Source organism: Argiope bruennichi, chromosome 7 (genome assembly GCF_947563725.1).
Source record: "Argiope bruennichi chromosome 7, qqArgBrue1.1, whole genome shotgun sequence".
In the NCBI taxonomy this organism is placed as follows: domain Eukaryota; kingdom Metazoa; phylum Arthropoda; class Arachnida; order Araneae; family Araneidae; genus Argiope; species Argiope bruennichi.
Genome location: NC_079157.1, coordinates 48,449,129 through 48,465,038, shown reverse-complemented (window position 1 = coordinate 48,465,038; position 15,910 = coordinate 48,449,129). Strand labels below are relative to the sequence as shown.

The window sequence follows — 15,910 nt, the reverse complement described above, 5'->3', positions numbered from 1 at the left end:
ATCCACCAAAGAATAAAACAGTAATCTAATAGTATGGTTGTGTAGATGCAATCCAACTTTTAATATTTGCATACGAACTGAATTTCACTCCAAAAATGGCCCTCTTCCTGAAACTAAGAGAAAGTAATCTGAAGGACCAACATCAGGTGAATGCAGTGGGTGGGACCAACCATTCAAGAAGTGACCTACAGTTTCTTTCACTGGTTTAGCACGTGGATGAGCACTATCATGTCTGAAAATAATCTTGTTTTGCCATTCGCCATTTTCTGAATATTTCTGCTTCAATATTTTATTCAAATTGATCAAATGTTGCAACCCAATCAAACTCAACTCGTCACTCCCCCCCCCTTGTATTAAGAATAATAAGCGTAAAGTGAATATCTAGCACACAGAATTAACACATACCTCTAAATAAAGATTCATTAAAAATCATTTTTAAAACAAAAAGCAAATATTTGCATTTGGAAGGTGGGGGGGGGGCAAGAACAAGAAAACACTTTATAACCTGATTTTTTTTTTCTTGTGTACTATCAAAAATTTACTTTAAAACTGGACATTAACAGTCAAAACCAAATCAATATAGGTGATGGCATTTCAATATTCATCGTCAATGTGAACAGTTCAAATAAGTATGGCATGATTTGTAACTATGGATATCCAATCATTGCCAATTTTATTTTAGTCTACTTTTATCATACAGCTTGGATTGGACTTTCATTGAACACAAGTGGCAAGGCATAAGTTTAGAGTGCATGAAGTGGGGATATGCAGTGTATGTCAGGAAGGAGTTCAGCATTAAAGGTTACAGTGAAGCATGCATGAAGTACATGCGACTGATCAAAATAAATGAGTAAACACAATAGCATCGAGCATTTATAACCAACCTAAATGGATAAACAAAACAAAAAAGGATGGGAATGGCATAGATGATTATGAATTAGTTTTACATTTAGAAAACTTGCAGTTCAAACAACATTTTAAGATAAAAATTTATCTTTATATAGAAAGCTTTTTATTAAATTCATCGCAATGAAAACTGATTGTCACAAATTCTTTTGAAGACAATAATAACCAATCTTCCCTAAATTACATTGAAATACTTTTGCTGCGATTTTTTTTTTTTTATGTATGTATGTATGTGCAAGTAGATTTACATATCCAACCTTGATTACAGAGAGAAGCAATCAAGATCATGTTATGAATTAGTGAACATGATTTTCTAAACTGTTAAAATATCCTACATTGAGACATGAAATGTGACATTTTGAGAGAGGCAATAAATATTCAAATCCAAAAATTAGTCAATAAATACACCAGGATGGAAATGCTTAAAATATGTTTTATTTAACAAAATTATTCACTATGACATAAATTCTTTTCAGTATTTCAAAACGCATTGTTAAATTAGAACACATAGTAAAATAAAGTAGTGAAATTCAAGGGAGGATTCACTGTACACACCAATTACACAAATACAACCGTATGAATCTCGGGAGAAGAAAAAAAAAGTCCTCTAAGAGGAATCTCAAGGGAACGTGTTGACTCCTTTTATCTGGTTCTGATTGGCTGAAAACCCATACTGAGAGTTATCTGGAAAAGAAGATTTTTGGTTAACATTTTTAAATGGGGGAAAAAACTAAGGGCTACAAATTAACAAAATTACATAAAAATTTTTTTACAAGCAAAATTTTAAAAATTTCAGCCACATTTTAAGTTATACTACATAATTTATTACAAGGGTTCTTAAACTAAATGCCATGACCTGCTCATGAATCGCAAGACAAATTTTGGTGGATTGTGATAATTTCAATGTTTAAGTATATTTTCATGATTTTCCAGAATGCCATACGGTTGTAAAATCCACATGAAAACAACAAAACGCATTATGTAAATATGTAACCTGTGTCATATCAGATCTACCCACCTTTATAGCAAAAAGAAACTTAAATAAAAAAAAAACTGATTAAACTTAAAAGAAACTTCTTTTTGCTATAAATTTTCAGTCTGTTTTGTACAAATTTCAAAACAATTCATTATTCCTTATGTAAATATTACATTCAATAATTTAAAAAAAAAAAAAAAAATTGTAGCAAAATTTCTTTAAGATATAAAACTACTTTACAGGAGAACGTGATCTGTTTGTCTCAAAGAAATGAATTAGACCAAGAATGAAGGAGATCATTATACATTAGGATTCTAAATGTCAGCTGCAAGGTTTGAAAGTTAGGGAACTGCTGAAAATTTAAAGTGGATTCAATAATTTAAAATGGATTCTCTTGAAACAAATGTTTTTAGAACATAAAATGAGGAGGGAATATATTTAAAGTAAACAGAAGAGAGGAAGAAATTATTTCTAACTCATATTATTTACACATTTTTCAATGTGTATCTCAAAATTTCATTTTAAATAAAGTAGAATAAGTATAGAACTATTAATTATCTGTTACATATGAGAGTATTTATGTAAAACAAAACAGCAGAAATTTTATATAGTATTAAATAAGATTTATACTAGCAGGTAACTGCATGATATGCAAATATTAATTGTAATATAAGTAGATTAGTAATATTGGGTGTTAAAGTTGCAGATAGTATAAGGTGCTTTAAGTCCACATCAAAGTGCTTCGCAAAAATTCATCATTTCATGATTATGCAAAAATGGAGTATAACAAAGCTGAAATGGTATATTAAGTTGTGCAAGAATAATGAAATTTTTGCCTACAATACCAAATATTATTTAAATGGAAAGTACCAGCAGTGTACTTGATGTAATTTACATGAATTTAATCAGTGACATGCCCCATAATTTAACACTTATTATTTATAAATAAAATGTACTGTTTTCATATTTTGCTACACAACTATGCATAACATTATTCTGTGTAACTAATTTATGGTCACATCAAATTAAGTCTTAAAATAAAGAAAATATAACAATTTTTTTTGTACTCATTATATTTTTAAAATCAAAAAAAATAATTAAGAATTTCACACAATATTTCACTGATCAGAAACTACATTGAAACTTTTCACAAAGAATGAACCGCTTCAAATACATGAATAAGATTACTAAGAAAATTTTATAATATTAATTCTTTACCTGTGAAAGGTGATAAATTGAGTCTCGGGTATTGTAACCTTTGAATCTCTTCTGGTCTGAATTGCTGAGCAACTGGAAAATTCTGAGGACTTGCTGGTCTATCTGTAAAGTAAAATGAAATGTGTCATTTAGTGAAATCCTTTAGTGAATTCTGAATATTTTTTATTAGACAGTTAATAATCTATTGATTTCTGAAAAATTGCTTTTTCATCTCGTAATTATGTTTCTTAATATTTATATTTTTTTCATGGTATTCTAAATGTTTAATATTACCAGAAAAAATTCATTTATTTCATGGTAAAAGATATTTTTTACAAAGGGTTCCACATATCCACTCTTCTTCAGCAGATATATTACTGGACAAACAGCTTTATAATAACAAAATTAGTCAGCTTCAAAGAACATCAGCACAACACAGCATTATTTATCATTAAATCCAAGGACTTACACACCAATGTCAATATTAAATGCAAACAAAAGAAATTGGCAAAAATATACTTTTATCCTTTAATTTTGTATATAAAAATACGGTTATTCAAAAAATTTTCTTCGTGCAATCTTCTAAAGATTAATAATTATCAGATTGAACTATTTTTATAAATCATGACTAAATGCTTTAGAACTTAACCCCTTCACTGGCATACTCCAACTGACGATGCAAATTCCACTCACAGGGTCAATTTCTATTTCAAGCAAGGAGTTCAAGATATAAAGTGAGAACATTCTTATAGATAACTTGCTTTATATCCTGCGCCTCTCATTTTAAACAGAAATGGATCTGCCAGGAGAGAATTTGCATTGGCTTAAGGGTCGTGTCAGTGGTGAAAAGGTTAAATAACCAAAAATATCATAGCTCTAACCAAAACATTGCTTACCTTTTGTAATAAAAAATTACTTACACTTGGATAAATTTGGACTTTGGAAATTTTCGTAAGTTGGCATCCATTGGGTCTGCTGATTCATATTCATGAATGATGCTGTACAAAAAAATAAATAAATAAATAAAATAATAATGCATAAACAATTATAAAAGAAAAATTATGAAGATAATAAAAATGTATATTCGAAATGACAATATCGATGAAGACAGAAATGAATTATTTAAAATCTTATCAATCTGTTCAACAAATTTCCAGCACATTCTCGTACTTTCAGTTTGATAGATTATCATCTGCTTTAGAATTACAGTTAGATAATGAAGATGTTAACTGAGAACCATCCTGAATCTCTATGCCACACTAATGGAAGGATTTGATCAGCGAAAAATTTATCAAGGATGGATGCAACAATGCAGCATGCAAAATCAGATCTTGAACTTCTGGTTCAACTGATATGAAACCATAGATATACTCCAAATAAATTTAATGATTCAATTTATTTGTACAATAATGAGTAGCAAAACATATTTTAGAGTTGATTCTAATTTTATTGATTAGAGTTTTGTTTTTCTCAAATTATTTTACATGATATTATATAAAAATGTTAAGAACAATTTCAACATGCTAAAATAACAATCATAAATACAGAACTAATATTAAAATTCAGTTTATACTAACTCCTCTAAGATCATTAAACATATAATTTCTTTAGCCTTTTACTATGACAGATGAAAACATAATATTAAACATCCCTTCTCTTTCATGTATTTTTCAAATGGTTTGAATATCTGAATTTCCACTGTTTAGTGTTTTTACTTAGAAAGACAAGAAAAATATTTCAATTAGTTATTAACATATTTTAAGGGGGAGGGGTTCTCTCACAAATTATCACCCTATAGTGGACCATTTTTTTAGAAATTTGTATGCAAACATTTTTACATAAAAAAAAAAAAAAAAAAGCTATGGAACTGATTCAATAATTCATGGAAAATCCCATTTGCCATTTCACAATGAAGCTGTGTAAGTAATTACTTTTTAAAATCCTCAATATGCTTGTGGAAAGTATTTAACAGCAAGTTAAGCAGAATGCTTTTTTTTTCTTCAATTTATTTGACAGAAAATGATTCCGATACTTATGAATCTCTTTAAATTACATTAATTTCCCCTCAATGATAAAATACATTTGAGCATGCTTCAATTTTTTTTTTAAAGAGAAAAATGCGAATAAAGAATATTTACGGGATAAATTTTGTTCTTGTGAAGTAAAGTGCTGTTGTGGCAGAATAGGCATATTCTCCAGTCTCTGACTTGGCATATGTTGAGAAGTAGGTACAGATCTTGAAGGAAAATCGTGGAATGTTTGAGCAGGCTGGAAAGATAAAAAGAATCATGCACTTAAAAACCTCTAGAAAACTCTTAAAGTAGGACATTCTAACATTTGCAGGAAATCTAGTCTCCAGCCATCTAGCAATAACATTAATATCCTGCAATTTTTATTTTATGGAAATAATTTTAATCAACTATTTTATGGAAATAATTTAATTTACTTTATAGCAATTTAAGATTTTCTCAAAATCTAAAAACTGTCGGTAACATAAAAAAAGGATTGGAAACTGTTCTACTGGTGCCAAACAAAAGCATCTGCTTTAATTAGATGAAAAGGTGGTATAGTATCAAGCTGAAATGCTATGTGTTGAGAAGAAAAAGTAATTCTGATAATCATAGATATATATTCACTATCATAAAAAGGTTTTATGTCAAATCTATCAAGCATGTAATTAACATATGCACACAAATTGCTTTATGCAATTAACGCATTGCTTAGGATGGGTAGCACAAACTTAGCAATAATGAATACGTTAAAGCCAATTTATTTGTTGAAAGATTCATTCGACATTGCTTTATAACCATTTTGCAAGTGCATTTTGATTTTAAATTAAGATCATCTTTGTTTAAATAACCCATACGCGATTTTAGATACTATCGATGTTATTTTATAATGTTGCATGTCAAAACCCCCATATTTAAAATGCCATAACTCATGGTTCTAGCTATTACATCGAAATTTAGCATGCTTTGCTGTGTATGGTTTCAGATATTTTGAAACAATGGTATCTAAATCCAACATTTAAGGACATTACTTACACAAAAATTATTTTAAATCTCATCTGAAAAATCATCTTTACAAATTTTAATTTATAACCTTCAAACCCAACACAATTTTAAAATTAAAATAGAATCGTGTTTAAGTTAGGCAAATTCTGAAAATGATACTAAACACAGATTAAAAATAAAACAGGTATAATAAATTTGATAAAATAGAGATTTTGTATCATCTTTAAGTAAATTTCTAATTCAGCAGGCAAGCAATTTAATCCCAGCTTTCTAGACATATCTAAATTAACATCTTTCCTCAAATCTTAGTGAAAATAACTAAACACTAGCAAGAAAACTAAAATTTGAAATACTATATTTCAATAGCTGTTGATATAATAATACCATATATGTTACTATAGTATAGTAGTTGAAAAGTTAAATGCCATTTAGACATCCACAAGATACTAACTCATATTAAACTATATTAACTTGCAATGAGGAACTGCTTTCTTATATTACATTTCAAATATATTAACTGCTAGTTTGTATGGCAGCGTGTTGCTGCCATAGATGAAATAATTTTGGAATATATGTGCCATTAACTTCGAATGACATGTGCCATTTACTGTTTGTCTTTTGTTAATTTTTAATTAATCTATACTTATAATAAATATTAAATAATAGAAACATATGAAATGATTTGTTTGTAAATATTGTTGTGTTCAAAATATATGCTAATAATTGTACTATATCTCTAACCTTCGCACAAATGCAAGAAATAAGTTGGTAAAATTTTACATACAAAAATTCATTTTTATATATTAGATTTGTGATTTTCTCAAAGCCAACAGTTACTTTTTGATGCATCCATACAAAATATTTAAGCAGTAGTAGATATTTAAAACTGGTAACACAATGAATAGTGTTCATTCTAAAGGGAAAATTAAGAGCATTTTACATTTTTGAAATAATCTAAATGTCAATGTTTATAGGTTACATATTATCAATGAATGTGATGCAAAAAACATTCAAAACATGACAAAGCAAACAATCAGATTTGGTGGTACCAAATTTGCTAGATAGTTGTCTTTTGGATAGTTGGGCATCTCTAATAAAGGAAGCTTCAAAATTCAAATTGGATGGATTTTTAATTAAAATGGATTATAATTAATGGATTTTTAATTAAAATTAAGCAAAATGTTGTAATTTTTTATTAATAACTTATCTTCCCCAAACAGCATCATATACTTGCACATTTTTTTTACATCACTTGTAAATTTAAAAAATAAGCTTTTCATTGAAACCAATTTCATTATAGTGCCATCTTTAAAAAATATTTTAAGTCATATTTTACAAAACTCTTTACTGCTCCAGCTACTGCATTTACACATACATGTGCTGAAAAAATATTAAATACATTTTTATGAGCAAAATATTATTGCGATAATTAAAAATGAAACTGAAATGGATGATTCTAGCTTACAGCATTATCACACCATACATTTCTTTCATTGCAGAAAGCTTCAGATAATTTGCTTAAAATTTCTTATTTATTTTGCTCAGTTTTTTTATAAATTCTATACTTAAAACAGAAATATGCAAGTTAACTTACGGGAACTGTTCTAATTTGTTGAGGTGTGAAACCATTTGCCACAGAATTATTACTCATAGACTGATATCTTTGAAAGGGGAAATTTGGTCTTATAATACTATTGAAATTTGACAGATTGATCACAGGTGACATCCTATTAGAGGTTACATTTCCTGAAAGAAAGAAATTGAACAAAATTTTCAGTAAATAAATAGATTTATATATAATAACTTGAAATTCAAATTATACTAATACATTATCAACCAATAATTATCTGGACTCTCATGCAAATGAGGATATCTGTGGCCCTGATCTATACCATGCTTTCTGTATTTAAATATCATGTACAAACCGCACTGGCATAAGTTGCATGCAAGATGCCATGAAATTCAGAGCGGTCCGACTTCGAGAAAGGTATAATTGTCAGATTTCATACAAATAGCCGATCCTTAAGGAAGATATCAAGTGAATTAAACATTCCATAGTTGACAGTGGCTTTTGTGATTAAGAAATGGAAGGTGAGTGGCAACTGTCGGAATGTGCCTTGACCTGGCAGACCCATGAAACCAAGGAATGGAGACTGCCAAGTGGTGTCCAAAGAAATTCTGAAAAACTACACTAAATTGATGGCCCACATACTCCAGGAGTTCCAGTAAGCCTCTGAGACTGTTGTTTCAATAAATACCATCCGCAAGGAAATGGAAATACCATCCATTTGCTTGGATTCTATGGTCACGTTGTCATATATAAGCTTTTGATTTCAAAATACAACCACAATGTTCGACTAATGCGGTGTTAGTAGCATCAATATTAGGCTGTAGATGAGCGGAAACAGGTTCTCTGGAGTGATGAATCGAAGTTCAGCCTCTACCTGTCGGATGGTAGAGTCTGGGTTTGGCCTATGCATGGCGAATGCCTTTTGCCAGAATGCATTGCCCAATTGTAAAGTTTAACAAAAGTGGAATTATGGTCTGGGGATGTTTCTCGTGGTATGGACTAGGAGCCTTGATTCCAATTCATGGCAAGTTCAATGCTAACTCCTATTGTACCATTCTAAACAACAAAGTGCTTCCTATGCAGTAGCAATTTTATGGGAGAGATCATTGTTACTTCCAGGATGATAACGCCACTTGTCATGTTGCGAGGACCACCATGGATTGGTATCAAGACTATGGATTGAACCAATTGGACTAGCCTGTCCAGAGACCAGAGTTGAATCTTATAGAAATCCTCTAGGACGAGTTAGATCGCCGATTAAGGGGTGCAGCAATAATTCAAAATCAGCGAGAGCACTTGCATTTCTTCTCCAAGCCTAGTGGAAGAAAATATTGCTGTCCATCATTCAAAAACTTATGGGAAAGCATACACCGGAGAAGGCTGTAATTGCTTCAGGTAGAGGCTCTACCAACTATTGAATATGAATAAATTATGTTTATCTCTCTTATCACATGTGTCCAATTACTTATAGGTAGATAGTGTACTATAATTATTAATACTTTTGCAAGCAGGTGCTATATTCTATGTTTTTGAACATTAAGCAGGCAAATTCAATTTTTTAATGCTAATCATTTTGATAATATATGAATGTTATTGATGTGAATAATCCAATAATTAATTCAATATATAACGTAATAATTTATTACTGTTGACCACACAAATGACGGCCTGCTTTCAATGTTTGTTCTATTTTGTGATAACAGTGCAATGTGTAAGTGTTTTGTGATAACAGTGCAATGCAAAAGTAAACATGTAACTTACTAGGCTCATAACCAGGAGAGGCCAATGGTTGCTGAGAGGATGAAAAAGCATTAGCAGCAAAACCTGGTGGTGGAGGATTTCTAACTCTTGGCATGAAATTTTGTGGTTGTTGCAAGTTTTTCAGTGTTTGCATCACGAAACTATTATATGGAGTTGGCTGCTTCACGGTAGAGGTATAGATATTTCTTGAAGGTACATGATTATGAGGATTTTTCTCCTCAGCCGTGATTTTTTGCAATGCATCCAATGATAGCTGACAAGGATCAAAACCTGGAAGGCAGAAAAAAAATGCAGCTAACAAACTTTCATGAGTATTGACTATATAGTAAGCTTAATTTTAAGGTATAACATATTTTATGTGATAAAAATTCTAAATGGACAAATTCAGAAGGTGCTAAATTATTTCAAATTCTGTCAATATAAAATTTCACAAAATCTATTCTATTTAGAAATGTGCTGCAGAAAAAATTAAACACCAATAAATTAGACCTTCTGAAATTAAAGAATAATAAAAATTCTGCAATTTATGAAAAAAATTTAAAATGGATCATTTTTTTATTTAAAAATTTTTTTAATTCATTTTAAAAACATTCCATAATTATTTGTTTTAATTAAAATATTTTTCAATAATACAACAATCAAACATTTGTGAACTGATAAAAATAAGAGAATGTTATTTTTATAACAAAAATAAAGTTCACAAAGTTTATATCAACTGACAATAGCAGAACTTTTTGATAATAGATTATATTTTTTCTTCAGATATTGAACTAAAAAATTCACTTTAAATACCTTTTACACAATATGAGTTAATCTCAATGAGCGAGTCAATATGAGTCGCTTCAGCATGAAAGATATCAATTATCACGAAAATTGCATATGTTTAAATTGCTAATTAATGAAGACTATAAATGACGAATAAAACTCAAATTTCAACTGCAAAAATTTCAAAAGGGAGAAATATCAAGTTTATAAACATCATAATACTGCAAGATTGCAAGTCCAGTCAAGTAGAACAAATAAAATGGTTCTTTAATTTAAAACCATTTACAAGGTTATTTAAAAGAAATCATAATCCATTTCAGTAATCAACTTTAAAATAATCAAAAGTTTAGTTGTTACAATCAAGAAAGTCAGAATAAATTATGAGCTTTTAAACTTTGATTTATTAAATTTTCATTAATTAAAAAAGAAAAAAAAAAAAAAAAACGGTATGATAAAAATTACATTTTAGCAACTTAGGTTCATAATATTGAATGTATTTAGTTGACTCTTTAGAATATAAATAAACAGATACAAGGAATCAACTTTTATATCCTTGGGTTGAAATAAAATATGTCTTTGCCAATTAACATAGAAATTTGGAACAGTTAATAGTTGCCAAGAATAACTCAAATTTAGAAACTGGAATAGATAGTGAAATTTTGTGAAGCTCGACTATTTGCTTTTCACACTAAAGTCAAAATAATTGCATCCAATTTTTTCATGTGCCTTATATGTATATTCTCCTTGCAACATAAAGGAACTTGCAAAAAAAAGAAAAATCTTGAACTTTCGAAAAGACTAGTAACGGGAAGTAATTCGGAAACTAAAAATAATTAATTACGAGGCTTTTTTCTATAGAAACAAAACAAAATGATACTCAATTTATCCAATGATTCCCCCACGCCCACAAGCTTTTCCAATCTTTAAGCATTCATGGCATAGTTACAAAAATAATTAACATTTTTTTTAAAGTATCAAGAAGTGTCTTATCTTAGAAATATTTTATCCTCACCAAACTAAAAGTTAAAGCAGTTTTAAATTCAAGCATACTAAATTCATGATTTTAATTTAATGATTTTAAAAAAATACATTTAAATATAAATATTACAATAATTTTCAAAGGCTATATTGGAAATTGTGGCAGAAAAGAAATATATATTTTTTTCTCTGGCAGCAAATCATGGCTGATTTTGAAATTTGATAGATGTTTTTTATTTAAAAAAGACAAAAGAATGAATTTTTTAAAAAAAATAATGACTAAAAGTAATTATTCTTACCTAGATCATCGTCTAATTTTAAATCTTCTACCATTTCAGTTAAAGAACTGCTAGTTCCTAAAAGGAAAAGGGGGAAATGAACATGAAATGCTTGATAAAAAAAAAAAAAAAAAAAAAAAAAGGGATATTATTTCACAAGACATCAATGATATTTTTCCCAACAAAATTTCTTTATATAATTCAAAAATATGAAATTTCAGATAAATACTCAAATTCGAATTAAAATACTAATAATTTAAAAATTTAAAAGTTAATCACAGCTGATGGACCAAAATGCTTTTTATGCATTGAAATTACAACTTGAAAAATAATACATGCAATCCATAAAAATTGATAGAATTATAGTAATATACTGCCTTCAATACTAGAAGCATAACTATATAATTTAAAGTTTGTCTCCTTTAAGCTTAATAGTAGATCTGAATCTATATAACTATTTCAAATTAAAGGTTTCAGGATCTACAAATCAAATAACAATTGAGTTTATCATTAAAATATTAAATCTATTTGATATTCTGCAATTTTCTTGTTATCAGATATGACAAAATAAATTACTGCACATGTGGAATTAGGGCTCATTATAACAGCACAAAAATTTAATAAGCTTGGATATTTACAATGTATAGCTGAAAACAAGATTAACTGAAAAATTATTAAATAATTTTTTTTCCACTATATATCACATTTTTAAATCTTCTAAAAATATATAAAGCAATTTCTTTCAGTCTCATACAAATTCCTGAATTTAAAAAATTTACTATCATAATTTTAAAAACAATCAGTATGAGGCTAGAAGAGTTTATTTCATATATTTTAGTACATTTTAAAAACATGATAAATTTTTAAAAATATATTTTTTAAGTTATTTTTTTTATTTTTTAATATTGTATGTATGAAATTTTGCAATCAATTTTTAATTAACTTCTTAATGAGTTACAACAGATGACAAAATTTATACCAAACAACAAGAAAAGGAGTTAGAAACATGTTAACAAGATGTACTCACCATTACTACTAAAAGGTGTAGGAAGGGTAGGAAATCTAGCAGAATTTTTCGAATTTAGAACATCTATATCACTTGATGAAAATGATTTATGAATATGATTAGACTGTGAACTTATTCCTTGTTGAATTTCTACACTAAAATGCTGTCGAGTGTCCGATGGTAAAATTTGGTGGTTCTTGGTGTTAATAATAGTGGAGTTATTTACAGATGGCTCTGATAATAAGCTCTTTGGAGTCAGATCCTCTCTTACAGAGACAGAATTTCTCAAACTTTCATCAGAAGCCTGGGAATTCATCTGGACACCGAAGCGATTTTCGAAACCAGATCCATAAATGGAATTTTGACTTTCACTGCAAAAAAATAATTTTAATAATGCTTCAAAAACACTGTATAAAACTACACAAGAATCCCATTAATTCTTGAGTTTTCAATTTAATTTGTCTGGTCCATTCAACTTCTTATGAGCTTACAATCCATATATACAAGTTACTGATGTATGTTGCACAGAAATCCTTTTTATTACTGTTATAGAATTAGTTCTGAAAAGGATTTGAAAAATTAAAATAATTTAGTAATGCAAAAACTTTAATTTCTGCCTTTAGGTGATATTTCCCATTTGCTGTTAAATGTACGGTTTTTATGTTCTTTTGAAAATCGTCAGAAAAAATTGTTATAACAAAAATTAAATTTAAATGGTAATTTTCAGTATTGTTGGTATGTAATGGTTAATACCCTGCACTAAATGAATCATTATATAAAATTCTACCTTTACATACCACACCATCATCAACACCCCAGTTAAACAGGTTTTTCAGAAAATATATTCTATTATTTAAGCCCGAAACAAGATTTACTATACAAAGACAGCAGCAGTTTATAATAACTATATTCATATTTAATCCTCAGTCATTAAAAAAAATTCTTATTTTACTTGCCTGTTTGTAAAAATATGTTGAAACCTGGATTGTTGGGGCGAATGACTTGGTTCACTTATGTCACTTTCACTAGATTCTTCTTTTGAATTGACTTTTTCAGAATTTGCATTCTCAGATTGTTCAACATTATGTTCTTCTATTACTGGCTCTTTAATTTGGTTATGTTGGTTCGCTCTATAAAGAACAAATCAATATATATATATATATATTTTTTTTCAGTAAATGCCAATAACAATACATAGAAAGTTGCAAGTGACCGCATCTTGAGTAAAAGGTATAAGATCAAATACAAGTTCTTAACCTAATAAAGTCTATTTTAAATCAATGGTTTTAATTTTTTTATATCAAAACACCAAGATAATAAAAGAAACTACTAAGTAATGTATGCATGTAAAACATTTGATTTAGAGAGAAACAGGCTCAGAATTCTTTAAAAAAATATTTTTTCAAGATGTAATAATGATGAGTTCATCCATTCTTCTTCTAATAAAAAGTCATGACTAGGTAACACGATGAACTAAATAGGAAGGTAGAGCGCATTAAAAAAAAAAAGACCAAGAAAGTATTTGGGAAATATATTGAAGGTATTAATCATCCACTCTAAATTATATATGTATATAATTTTAAAAGAGAAGTTGTTCACATGGGATTTTAGTTCGGCATGTGTTAGAATAACTTAGAAAAACAAAATCCAATACAATTCAGAAGTTAAAATGAAGGTTGGATTCGAGTGACTAGAAATTTTTTAGAATGCAGATAAATTGAAAACATATTAAGTAATTGAAAATTACTTATATTTAAATTAATGCATATTAAGTATCAAAAACATTATGAATTCTTGTAAATAAAAATCTCGTAAATAAAAATCTTGTAAATAAAAATCTTGTAAATAAAAATCTTGTAAATAAAATTTGTCTGTAAGACAAAACAAAAGAAAAATAAAATGATTTTAGTTTAGCCAAAGTATGAAATGTAAGTCCCAGGGATACAAAAAATACACTACAAAATTAAACTATTTTTCTCCAAATAGATTTTCTTAAATTGATTTTAAAACTAAAATATGTTCAATTATTGGAATTAGTTTGATATATCCTAAGCTATATTAAGGATTATTTATGAAAATATAAAGGAATACTAAATGTTTTCATGAAGTATGAATACCGAAATACCCATTAATCATATGGAAAAGAAGGGGAAATCCTATTTACTGTACATAAGTAAAATTTTAAATGACCATTAATATTAATAAAATTTTATACACATTAAAAATGCATTTTATGAAAAAAATTAGAATAAGCTATCTTGAAAAACACCACTTAAATTTCATTCAACATTCACTCATGAAAATTCAAAGATGCCTATAATTTTACAATATTTACAATTATATTATTTTTCTATTTTCTTAAAAGTAATATCAATATTTTCAATAATTCACAATTTTTCCTTAGTAGAAGGGGGAGGGAGATTACCCCATTCATGGAGGGTTTATTATATTTGTATTCTATATATTCATGCGGAGGGGATCCAGATATTGTTAATTTCAAGGAATTTAATTTTACACTGCATATATGCAGTAAATAATATATTAATTTTTTAGATTCCTTTGCTCCTTTTTTATTCAATGAATTAATTTTAAATAAGTTTAGTCTACAAGTTTTTAAGGAATAAAACTGCTAAAACGAACTTTCAAAACTTGTCTATTGGTTTAAAAACAGGGTTATGATAAATTCCACTTGTACTTTAAGCAATTCCTCACTCTCCTTAAGTATTAATGTCTTTAAAACTTAATTAAAATTTTAAAAAACTGACTCAGAATTCAGTAGAGTGAATATTTAGAAATCTATTAAATTGAAACGAATAATATACTTTTAATAACCTAACAATTTCACACTTAAAAACAATAATGTTTCAAATATTAAAAAGGAACAGATAAATAGACTACTTTACATCATAAATAAACACAACATAGTAATTTATTTTCAATTCAATACATACCTTTGTATAGATTGAGCTATCATTCTATCATACAATATGCTACCAACATTTATGTGCTGACTGGAGGAGGAATAGAAATTTAATTATTTATAATGTTAATCCAATGAATAAACTATTAAAAAGTTTAAATTACATCAAAACATATGATAAATGAACAAATTTGCTTTTGACAATCACTATCTCATTATTTAAAATTTTAAAAGATCACAAAAAAGTTGAAACATCATAATTTAAAATGTTAACAAAAAAAAAAAAAAAAAAAAGATTAATAATCTCAAAAAAATTCTTAAATTGTTGCCTTAATATGTTTATTATTTGAAAACTCTTTAAAAAAAAGAATTCTCTTTAAGGATCATATTCAATATTCATTAATGGTCACAGTTTCAATGTCCCTCACTTCTTTTACATTTATTTACTTATTTTAGTTCAGTGGATTTAAGCTTTTGAATTCTGATAATGTGTATTCAGCATGCAGTAAAGGTTAGTAAACTGTAAATCCACATTATCA

The 15,910-nt window shown here is 27.9% G+C and overlaps 1 protein-coding gene across 1 annotated transcript in view; it reads right to left on the bottom strand.

The window, feature by feature from the left end:
• Positions 1-1,319: 1,319 nt before the first annotated feature.
• Positions 1,320-15,910, bottom strand: part of LOC129975684 (CCR4-NOT transcription complex subunit 4-like) — a 32,481-nt gene continuing 17,890 nt past the window's right edge. The window contains exons 10-19 of the mRNA XM_056088810.1: positions 15,403-15,462; positions 13,408-13,581; positions 12,473-12,822; positions 11,467-11,523; positions 9,425-9,694; positions 7,688-7,839; positions 5,218-5,347; positions 4,000-4,077; positions 3,101-3,202; positions 1,320-1,590 (exon numbers count right to left, since the gene is read on the bottom strand). Of these exons, the coding sequence (XP_055944785.1) occupies positions 1,526-1,590; positions 3,101-3,202; positions 4,000-4,077; positions 5,218-5,347; positions 7,688-7,839; positions 9,425-9,694; positions 11,467-11,523; positions 12,473-12,822; positions 13,408-13,581; positions 15,403-15,462 (1,438 nt within the window). The 3' untranslated portion in view covers positions 1,320-1,525. The remainder of the gene's footprint in view (positions 1,591-3,100; positions 3,203-3,999; positions 4,078-5,217; positions 5,348-7,687; positions 7,840-9,424; positions 9,695-11,466; positions 11,524-12,472; positions 12,823-13,407; positions 13,582-15,402; positions 15,463-15,910) is intronic.